This window comes from Equus quagga, chromosome 5, assembly GCF_021613505.1.
Source record: "Equus quagga isolate Etosha38 chromosome 5, UCLA_HA_Equagga_1.0, whole genome shotgun sequence".
Classification (NCBI taxonomy): domain Eukaryota; kingdom Metazoa; phylum Chordata; class Mammalia; order Perissodactyla; family Equidae; genus Equus; species Equus quagga.
The window spans coordinates 119,739,783-119,750,720 of record NC_060271.1 but is presented as its reverse complement, the minus strand read 5'-3'; the positions used below and the strand labels follow the sequence as shown (position 1 = coordinate 119,750,720).

At 48.0% G+C, this 10,938-nt stretch overlaps 1 protein-coding gene across 3 annotated transcripts; it reads left to right on the top strand.

Moving 5' to 3' along the window:
* The first annotated feature begins 240 nt into the window (after positions 1–240).
* Positions 241–10,805, top strand: FKBP1B (FKBP prolyl isomerase 1B). 3 transcript variants are annotated; one of them, XM_046662321.1, is made up of 4 exons: positions 241–409; positions 4,148–4,195; positions 9,006–9,118; positions 10,199–10,805. In XM_046662321.1, the coding sequence occupies exons 1-4, from the start codon at positions 373–375 to the stop codon at positions 10,325–10,327; spliced, it is 327 nt and encodes a 108-aa protein (XP_046518277.1). In that variant the 5' UTR covers positions 241–372; the 3' UTR covers positions 10,328–10,805. The 3 variants fall into 3 exon arrangements, with proteins under 3 accessions (XP_046518277.1, XP_046518279.1, XP_046518278.1); XM_046662323.1 differs by lacking the exon at positions 4,148–4,195; XM_046662322.1 differs by lacking the exons at positions 241–409; positions 4,148–4,195 and adding an exon at positions 8,507–8,785.
* The last annotated feature ends 133 nt before the right edge of the window (positions 10,806–10,938 follow it).

Below are 10,938 nucleotides of genomic sequence, written 5' to 3'. Positions count from 1 at the left end.
TGTGTTGAACGGATGGATAGATGGATGGATGGATAGATGGGTGGGCGGATGCGCGACTGTCTTCACGCTCCGCTCACCATACTCGCCAGTCAGTGGGTTGACTGTGATAGCCGGGCCGAGCTCAGGAGCAGCGCGTCAGGGTCCCTTCCCCCGGGCCCCGCCCCGGCCGACCCCACCTTTCCGCGCCGCTCCGCCCCGCCGCCCCCTTCCCCGTCGCCCCTCCCTGCGCAGGTCCCGACTCCAGCCGCACCTCCTCCGGCTCTGCAGTGGCGGCGGGGAGGCGAGCTGAGGCGTCTGCGGGGCCGGGGCCGGAGCCGAGCCGGGGTCGGGGCAGCAGCGGGGACCCTCGGAGGCGGGGCCAGTGGGACTGCGATGGGCGTGGAGATCGAGACCATCTCCCCGGGAGACGGTACCGGGCGGCAGAGCCGGGGGAGGAGGAAGGGTCCCGGGGCGGAGCCGGGCGGGGGTCTGATTCCGAGGTGGCGCGGGGAGGGGGCCGAAGGGGGGGCGGGCCTAGGATGGAGGCGGCGGGAGGAGACCCCAGACAGGATTGTTGGGGGTCTAGCCCACGATCCTCCGCCATCCCTTTCCGCGCCCGGTCACCCGGGGGAACGAAGGCGGCGGCTGGGAGGCGGGGGTCTGCGGCCCGCCACCTCCCCGGGGGCCTCGGGCCGTCGTTGCTGCGGCTGGAACCGCTCGGTTATCCGCTACTGCTGATTTCCCTGGGCTGGGTTTTTAGCTCTGCTTTCTCCGCCCTGTTGGGTGAGCTCTGGAAACAGGGGAAAGGTCATGCTTTGGGGTCTCTGCTGCTCGGGGCAACCCCTCTGGTCGGGCTGGGTGATGAGATGGTGTAGGGACGGAGCCAGTCTGGGAAGGGAGAAGCACTCCCTCCGCCACCCCAGCATCTTGCTGTATCCTCCCCGCCCCACTCTGCCTCTCCGGCCATCCTGTACACTCCCGTGGCTTTCATTATCGTCTGCAAACCGATGGCCTCCAAACTTAAGCCTCCAGCCCAAACATCCCACCTGAGTTCACAGTGGTCCATTTATCCGGCTTCTGCTCGACCTCTACCTGGATGTCCCACGGATACCTCAAAGTCAGGAAGTCCAAAACTGAGCCTGTGTTCCTCATCTTCCCCACTCGCCGGCACTCCTCTGTGTTCCCTGCCTCCAGGACTGGCACCACTCCCTTTCCCAAGCCAGACATCCCTTGTATAATTGGGTCTGGGTGTACAAGGAGTAGCCTTTTCTTTATTTCTTAAATAAAACAACTCAGACTGGAGGCCCCATTTCTGCCGGATTTGACAGGCAAACTTCATGTCAGACAGTAGTGACAATCCCCACCCTCCCCAGGAAACTGGAGATCCTCTTGGTTCCAGGCCACCCTCCTTGTTGGAAGGCAGTGATTCCTTGGTGTCCCAGCTCCAACCCAGCTTACCTGTGGGTTACAGGCTTCTTTACTCACTGGGCACCATGGTGCTGGGTCCCAGGAAGCATCTCTCTGAGGCCTTGTCGCCCTGCGGGGCACTGCCATAGAGCTCTGCCAGGGAATTGAGGCCTCTTCTCTCTTCCCTGGCTCAAAGAAGCCTTTAGAATTTTCTCTCCTTATCCTCCCTCCCTGGCCAGGGACAAGGGGCATTTTCTCCAGAGGGATTAGATTTCTAGGGAAAGCCTGAAGGAGCTTTGGTCTGCTTTTAGCCCAGTCTAAATCCTTGAGTCAAGGAAGAACAAAAGGACCAAGCTGTTACCCAGGAGGGGAACATACAAGTGACTATTTCAACAAGTATGCTGCCGTCCTGGGGACGCCTGTCTTTGTTGGGTCCCACAACAACTCCTGTCAAGCCCTCCTACTCACTATCTCTAGTCTCCCTCCCGTCAGCCTCTTCCCTGGTTCAGACCACCATCGTCTCTCTCGTTTGGATTTCTGCACAGCCTCTAACCTGGTCTCCCCACCTCCAGTCTCACCTCCCTGCCTCCAGTCTGGCCTCCCCACCTTGCCACTTATTTCCTACACCACTACCTGAGGAGTCTTTAAAATGCATATTTGCCATGTCCCCCTCCCCCCCGCACCCTCACCATAAAATGTTTTAATTAATCGTCTGTCTCCTTCTCCAGGCAGATGGTGATATAGCCTATTCTTACCCTCTATACTAGAGCCTCATCTCTCACTACCAGTTTCTACCCCCACTACCAATTTTTTTCTCCAGCATTAGCAAGCTGCCTGCAAGTTGTTAAACACACTAGTCATTCAGCAAATATTTATTGAACATGTACTGTCTGCTAGGCCCTCGGGTTACAGCAGTGAACCGGACTGGGCTCCCTCTATTGCTCGACTCTAGGCCTTTGAACATGTTGTTCACTCTTCCCAGATTATCTCCCTTTACTTACTGTGGCAAACTACTCATCTTGAAGACCCAGTTGAACCATTATCTCCTCTCTAATGCTTTCCCTGACCTCCACAGTCGGTTCGTTGCTCCCTCTTCCAGCCTCCCACGGAGTCTTCTAAACGTTAGCTCAGTTGTTAGCCCTTCCAAAGCTTTGTTATCCAGCCCCATGGCTTTAAATTCCACCCAAATTCATACTGCTAGTGCAGACTCTCCATCTGCCTACTTGCGATATAAACTCAGATGTCTAATAGGCATCTCAAGATTGCCACCCGCACAGGTCTGTTCTTCCTCATCTCAGGAATTAGGTCCACCATCCAGCCAGTTGCCCAAACTGAAAACCCAAGCATTGTGCTTGATTTCTCCTTCTCCCTCATCCTGGACCCCATCTCCACTCCATTAGCATACCATGTCAGCTCTGCTTCCAAAATATCTCTCCAATCTGTTTTGCTCTTTTCTCTGCTGCCACCACGTTAATTCAAGCCATCATTGATTTCCTGTCTGGATTGTTGCAATTGGCGCCTAACCGTCCATCCTGCAACAGCAGCCAGAGTGATTTTATACCATCTTAATTCAGATTATGTCATTCTCTTGCTTAAAACCTTCCAGTGGCTTCCTATTGCACTTAGAATTAAATCCAGCTCTGCAAGACCTGGCATGATCTCGCTCTTTCCCACTTATCTCCTTCTCCCTCCCTTCTTTCCAGTTACCTGCAAATGCCTCAAGGTTTGTGTACTTGCTGCTCCCTGTTCCTGCAGTGCTTTGCCCAGCATTTTGCTCATCGTTCAAGTTTCAGTTCAAATATCACCTTCTCTGTGAGGCCATCCTGGACCACCCTTTCTAAAATGTCCCACTGTATCACTCTAATTCATCATTGTGTTTATCTTCTTTAGAGAACTTATCACAATTTCTAATTATCTTGTTTGAGTATTGTTTGTCTCCCTCCATTAGAATGTAAACTCCTGGGGCCCGCCCTGTGGCTGAGTGGTTAAATTTCCACACCTGCTTCGGTGGCCTGGTTTACGGGTTCAGATCCCGGGCGCGGACCTGCTCCACTCATCACCCATGCTGTGGAGGCATCCCACATACAAAGTAGAGGAAGACTGGCACAGGTGTTAGCTCAGGGCTAATCTTCCTCAAGCAAAAAAAAAAAAAAGAGAGGAAGATTGACAATGGATGTTAGCTTGGGGTGAATCTCCTCACAAAAAAACACACAAAAGAATGTAAACTCCAAAAGAATAAGAATCTTCTCTGTATGGTTCACTGCTGTATCCCCACAATCAGACCCAGTCCTTGCACATAGTAGGTATTCAGTAAATATTTGTGAATGATTATGTTTATTCATCCTTGACTGCAGTCATCACCTTGCGTTATAATCTGTTATTTATGTGTCTGTTTTCCCAACTTCATCATGAGTTCAGAGATTGCTTTGTGTTTCTGGAATCTAGTCCAGGCCTGGCACATAGTAGGCTGTCAGTACATGTTTGTGGAATGGATGAAAGAAAGTAAAAGGAGCAATCAAAGCACGGAAAAGAACTAGGAGAGAGTGGAGTTGAGGAACCCAAGGGAATAAAGTTCAAATCAAGGCCACAGAGGGAAGGTGACTTGTCTGGCTCATACAATGCAGAACCAGAACTAGAGCCATGAACATCTCCAGGGTACGGAGGGGAATGTGGAGGGGAATCTTGGTCACAGTCACACCTGAATGTCCCAGGCAACTTTTTCCAATACCCTATTTATTCATCTGCCCATGTCTCCTTGCAGGAAGGACATTCCCCAAGAAGGGCCAGACGTGTGTGGTGCACTACACAGGTAGGCCTCGCTCCCTCAGCCCTCATCCAGACCTGCCTATCCCAAGGCAGCTCTCTGCTCTGATACTCCTCTCCAGAGGTATCTGCTCCCCTGGATCAGCCCCAAAGCCCAAGGCAGCCAAGTCTGCCTCTGACCAGCCCTCCCTCACTTCTCCCAGCCAGCTTGTGGGAATGAGAAGGGGGCTTGCAAGGTTAACCCCTGCCCACTTATACCAACAAGAGCCATTCACAGCGCCAGCCTCTAATTGAGCCAAGCACCTCCATTCCCCTTCCCTCTGTCTTGGGCTGGGTGGAGCCCTGTCTCTTGTTTCTGTCTAATAGTTGGAAATCTCTTAAAGCTCTGAGAGCCCTGACCCTCCCTTCAGACTCCCTTTTCATCCTACAGCATTATTAGAGAAGAGGAGGATGGCTTCCTCAGAATTTCTTTTCTTTTTTCAGAAATAGACTATTCAATTCAGCCTACTGTTATTGAGTACTTACTGTGTACAAGATACTGTGCTGGACACTGGGGCACAGAGATGAAAAGGGAGGATTCCTACCTTCTTTGGGGCTGTGCAGGGTAGGGGAGGGCAGCCAGGTCATCCAGAGGCTCTGATGCAGTGTGAGGGGTGGGGTGATGGCAGTGCTTGTCTCGGGGAGCTGTGGGAGCTGGAGGAGGTTGCATCTCTGCTGACCCCTCTTGGGTGATCTGTATTGGAAGGCCAGGTGGGCTGAGGAACATTCTAGATGGAGTTCCTGAAGACTGCTGGCAGGAAGATCACAAGCAGGTGTTTGTTCCAAGGGAGGGTGAGTGTTCTGCCTTGTGACCTGCTTCCCAATGTGGCAAACTTGGTGACAGCCACTTAGCAGACAGTAAGGCCAATTTAATTATGAGGACATATTCAGATGGGGCCATTTTTAGCAGTTCTCTGGGCCAGTGTGAAGTGCCAGGTTAATTCTAGGCAGACGGTGTGGGTATTTCTCAATAGCTGTGTTGCTGGTCACTGACGTCAGTGGGCTGGAGCTGTGTTTTATCTCCCAGTGATGTGGCCTAATTACCGTGAGTCCTCTGGGGCCTCTGACCTGTGTAATTGATTTATCTGTTCTACATGTTGCAGACAGACCAGTACTTATCAAGTTACTGAAACCACAACATCCTTTTGCAAAGACTTTTCACAATACATGCAGAGAGCAGGCAATGTGCGTGAAACACTAACATCAGCCATGAGCCGCTCTGGTTTGGGGACGGACTGTCTCATCAAATGCTGCAGGAGACTGTATGGGGCTTTTTGGTAAACTTTTTCATTAAATATAAATACAGTAGAGAACATAAATCTAAGATGTACAGCTCAATGAAATTTTTCAAAGTGATCACACTTAACGTACCCACCACCCAGATCAATGTACACATTTCCAGCACCCCAGGAGTCTCCCTCATGCCTCCTCCCAGTCATTATACCTCCCTAAAGGTAACAGCATTCTGACTTTTGTCCCCATAGATTGCTTTTGCCTGTTTTTGAATGTCATATAAATGGAATCATAGGGTATGTACTTTTTCGTGTTTGGCTTATATTTCTCAATATTATGTCTGTGAGATTTATCCAGAGTGGTTTGTTCTTTTTCATTCTGTATTGCTCATTGTATAAATATACTACAGTTTATCCTTTCTATGGTCAGTGAACATTCGGGTGGTTTATAGTTTTCGGCTATTATAAATAGTGTTGCTTTGAACAGTCTTGTAGATGTCTTTTGGTGCACATATGTACACATTCCAGTTGGGTATATACCCAGAAGTGGAATTCTGGGGCACAGGGTCATACCTATGCTTGGCTTTAGCAGATACTGCCAAACCCCTTTCCAAAGTAGTTGTGCCAATTTTCACTGCCACCAGCAACGTATGAGAGTTCCGGTTTTCCTGCATCCTCGTCAACACTTGGTTTGTCAGATGTCTGTTTTGTTTTTGGCCCACTCTGGTAGGTGCCAGTGGTCTCTTATTGTGGTTTTGATTTGCATTTCCCTGATGACTAAAGAAGTTAGTCAGAGTACCTTTTCATGTGCTTACTGGTCATTTGGATATCCTCCTTAGTCTGCTCAAATTTTGTCCGTTTAAAAAAATAAGGTTGTCTGTCGTCTTCTTATTGATTTATAGGAATTCTTTATGTATTCTGGATATGAGTCTTTGTTGGTTATACCTATTCCAAACATCTCCCCTGCTATGGCTTGACTTTTTACTCTCTTAATGGCATTTTTTAAACAGAAGTTCTTAATTTTAATGAAGTCCTACATATTGATCTTTTCCTTTATAGTAGTACTTTCAGTTCAGAAATCTTTGTCTATCCCTAGGTCATGAAGATATTCTTCTATTTATTATCTTGTAGAAGCTTTATTATTTTCACTTTCATATTTAGCTCTATGAGTCATCTGGAATTGATTTTTGTGTGTGGGCGAAGTAGGGGTCAAGGTTCATTTCTTCCCCATATGGATATACAGTTGATCCAGCAACATTAATTTAAAAAAATATCATTCTTTATCCATTGCATTGCAGTGGCACCTTTGTCAAATCAGGTAACCATATATATGTGGGTTTGTTTCTGGACTCCACGGTTTTGGCTGAACTTGTAGCAGTAGTTAAATACATATAGTCTGAAGTAGATTAAGTCATATGAAACCTGAAGAAATTGGGGAATGAGAAAGTCAGTTTTAAATAGAGTGTGTGTGTGTGTATGTGCGTGCGTGCATGCATTCCATATGTGTATTTGTCCAAGTATGTGTCTGTGTGAATGTATGTAGATCTGTGTATCTAAATATTTTCTTAGCATCTGTTTGGCCATCAGGGTTTTTCTTCTGCGTGTGTGTACATAAGTGCATGTGAGCATGCAGGAGTATCTCTCTGTATCTGACTATCTTAGCAACCTGTGTGTATGCATGTTTGTATTTGATCCCCGTAGTATCCATCTGTGTAGCCATGGGGTTTTCTCTTTTGCCTGATCTAGTACCCAGAGCAAGAGCCCAGTTTATTCGACCCAGAAAGTAGGTAAATGAGACTGTCCCTTGTATACATTTAAGTTGTAGGAATTAGGAAGAGGAATCACAGATGCTCAGACATCACGCTGGCCCAGACCTCCCATGTTAAACATGGCAAATCTGAGGCCATGAGAAGGGAAGTGATTTGCCTAACTTCACACAATGAGTTAGTGCCAGAGTGAGGTCAGAATCCAGTCTCTGAATTATAGGCCAGGTCTTTCTCTGGTCCCAAATTGCCTTTTGTTTTGGTCCATGGGCTGCAGGAAGAGGTTGTGAAATAGCGTCATTTACAGAAAGTCTGATCTTTGAGTCAGTCACCAATAAGAATTGAAAATAGAAAAGCAGCTCTTGGGGCTGGCCCCGTGGCTGAGTGGTTGAGTTTGCATGCTCCGCTTCAGTGGCCCACGGTTTCACAGGTTCGGATCCTGGGCACGGACATGGCACCGCTCATCAAACCACTCTGAGGCAGCATCCCACATGCCACAACTAGAAGGACCCACAACTGAAAATGTACAACTATGTACCAGGGGCTTTGGGGAGAAAAAAGGAAAATAAAATCTTTAAAAAAAAAAAAGAAAAGAAAAGCACCTCTTGGGCTTCCAGCAGCTGGACTGAGACAACATGTGTACATCAGAGATGACAAGGCATCTACACCTGGAGGCTAAGGGATGCTTCAAACTGCTGGGGACAGCGTCTGGTTGTTCTGGGTTCAAACATCCCTGTTTTTTGTTTTTTTTTTTTGAGGAAGATTAGCCCTGAGCTAACATCTGCCTCTAATCCTTCTCTTTTTGCTGAGGAAGACTGGCCCTGAGTTAACATCCATGCCCATCTTCCTCTACTTTATACGTGGGACGCCTACCACAGCATGGCTTGACAAGTGGTGCCATGTCCGCACCCAGGATCTGAACTGGCAAACCCCAGGCCGCCAAAGTGGAACGTGCAAACTTAACCGCTGTGCCACGGGGCTGGCCCCCTAAACATCTCTGTTTATATAAGGTCTGGAGGCCACCACTGACTGGCTGGGTCACTTTACAGTTCACTACAGTAGGGGATGATGTGACCTTTGGATTTTGCATGTTGGGGGAACCTTGGGAAAATCAGGTGAGGATTCAGCCTGAGGTGGAAATGCTCAGGAAAACATCTACAGGCTGGGGAGGTGGCACAAAAAAGTTGTAAAGTGCAGAGGCATTTGAGAGACGTGTGACCTGACGTGGGGGGAAGGGTAGGAAGGGGAGAATAGAGAGGGTTGTCACGCAGGCAATAGCCAGATTTGGAAGAGCCTGTATGCAAGGTCGGCATTTGGAGTCTGCCATGGGGAGCTACTGAAGTGTGTGTTTTTTGTTTTTTGTGTTTTTTTTACTGAAGTGAAAAACCAAAACTTAAAACTTTACTGAAGTTTTAAGTAAAGGAGTAATATGATCAGATATTTTGTAAAAGAAAAATCATTCTGGGCACAGTGTGGAGAAGGGAACAGAGGAGTAAGAGTGAGCAAAAAGGCCAGTTAGAGGTTATTCCTGTACACCAGTGAGGTATGATATGGTGATCTGGCGAGGCCACAGCATGGTGGTAATAGAAATGGAGAAAACAGGTGGGTTCCAAAGATATGTAAGACTTGGTCATAAGGCTGTATGTGGGGGGAAGGCAGAAGCAAGTGTCTAGGTTTCTTGCTTGGGCAACAGGACGGATGGGGAAGAATGCAAAAGGAGCAGGCTTGTGCAGAATAGGAATTCTATTTTAGTCACGTTGAGCCGGAATTTGGAGTGAACTCATGACCACAGCTCTTTTCCACCCTATTGTTGCTTTCACAGGAATGCTCCAAAACGGGAAGAAATTTGATTCATCCAGAGACAGAAACAAACCTTTCAAGTTCAGAATTGGCAAACAGGAAGTCATCAAGGGTTTTGAAGAGGGTGCAGCCCAGGTAAGATGAGGATCCTCGTTAAGGGGGATTTGAGGAGTTGGGGTCTGGGCTCGGCACTTTGCCCTCCACCCTCGCCCCATCTCAGACCACTACTGCTTTGGCTCTACTGCCAGGGCATGGTGACGCCAGCTAGTTTCAGTCCTGGCTTTGTGTCCCCACCCCTTTTGTTGCCAGCAGGACTCCTTTGTGTCAGTGGGGGCTCTTCTCTCAAGCACATCCTCCCAGGCTTGCACGCAACTAGCTGAGGAGGCCTGTGAGCTACCAGCTGTCAGGGACTGAAGCGGCAGAAGAGTTGGGGTGGGGTAGGCCAAGTTTAAAAAACAACTTCAGATTTCCAAAAATATTGCAGACATAGTAGAGTTCCCATATACTCTTTACCCAGCTTCCCCAAATGTTATTTTACATAACCATAGTTTAATGATCAAAAACAGGACAGTAACATTGATACAATACTATTAACCAATCTATTCAAATTTTTGAGTCAGTTATTCAAAATTTAGAAATCGATTTATTCAAATTTCACCAGTTGTTCCACTAATGCCAGGTGGGTTCTTGATGACTGCTATGATGAGCCCTGGTTCAAGCTCTTCCTGGGTCTGTGAAGCCAGACGATGCTCCATTAGAATAGGTTTCTTAGCCCTCCCCACCTTGCTGTGGCCTCTAACCTCTAAACCTCTCGAGTGAACTGCTCTCATCACCTACTTGAGTGTGTACATGCACATGTGCTCTTGGTACACCCTCTTTAGGCTTTTTTGGAAGAGGGTGAGGAACAAATATGAGCAAATATGTGTTTGAGTCATACACTAATTGAATAACCAGCAATGTTTGTTGGATGAATGAATTTGAGACTACTTTGTGGAAGTTAGTGTCCCACAGTCAAGTCTTTGCTAGTTTGAGGCAAAAATCTGCATTTGTTACAACTCTTAGCACAACTTCATTATGCCATGTGTAAAATTCATCTCAGATTTTTAAAGTTACTATGAGGATGGTTTGGGAAAATGCCATAGTTATCATACTTTTTTCTTTTAAATCAAGCTGGGTCCTCTTTCTCCTCTCCCCATCTGCCCCCACCCCTGCTAGATGAGCTTGGGGCAGAGGGCGAAGCTGACCTGCACCCCTGATGTGGCATATGGAGCCACGGGCCACCCCGGTGTCATCCCTCCCAATGCCACCCTCATCTTTGACGTGGAGCTGCTCAACTTAGAGTGAAGGCAGGAAGTCGAGGTGGCTGGAGATGGCTGCTGCTCACCCTCCTAGCCTGCTCTGCCACTGGGACGGCTCCTCCTGCTTGGGGCTCTTGATCAGTGCGCTAACCTCACTGCCCCACGGCATTATCCATTCTCTCTGCCCAAGTTGCTCTGTATGTGTTCGTCACTGTTCATGCGCATCTTTGCTTGAAGAAACTTCGGTTGCAGATTGAAACATTTCAGGTTGCGCATTTCGCGTGATGCATGTAGTAGCCATTCCTGATCACAGAACATAGATTTCTTGTTCGCACAATCTACACTGCCTTACCTTCACTTAAGCCAGACATACAAGGTGCTCAGACACGAAATGTACATGGTGTACACAGAGGGACTTGAGCCAGTTACCTTTGCTGTCACTTTCTCTCTCAGAAATTCTGTTGGCTGCTGATTTAAACAATGTCCTCTTTGGAAATGATATGTAAAATAAAGGCTCTGTGCTTGACAAATTCCTGTCCATCCTTATTGTAGGTAGGAAGTGCTTTAAGCACCACATACGCAAGTTGCCCTTGGGGAAAAAGAGTGGAAAGGAACCTTCCAAGTAGCCAGGAGGTATTACTTGCTACTCATCTCAGG

Coding starts and splice junctions, on each gene's coding strand:
- FKBP1B (XM_046662321.1), top strand. CDS start 373: ATGGGCGTGGAGATCGAGACCATCTCCCCGGGAGACG. Junction 410..4,147: donor GACCATCTCCCCGGGAGACG/GTACCGGGCGGC, acceptor GTCTCCTTGCAG/GAAGGACATTCCCCAAGAAG. Junction 9,119..10,198: donor TTGAAGAGGGTGCAGCCCAG/GTAAGATGAGGA, acceptor CACCCCTGCTAG/ATGAGCTTGGGGCAGAGGGC.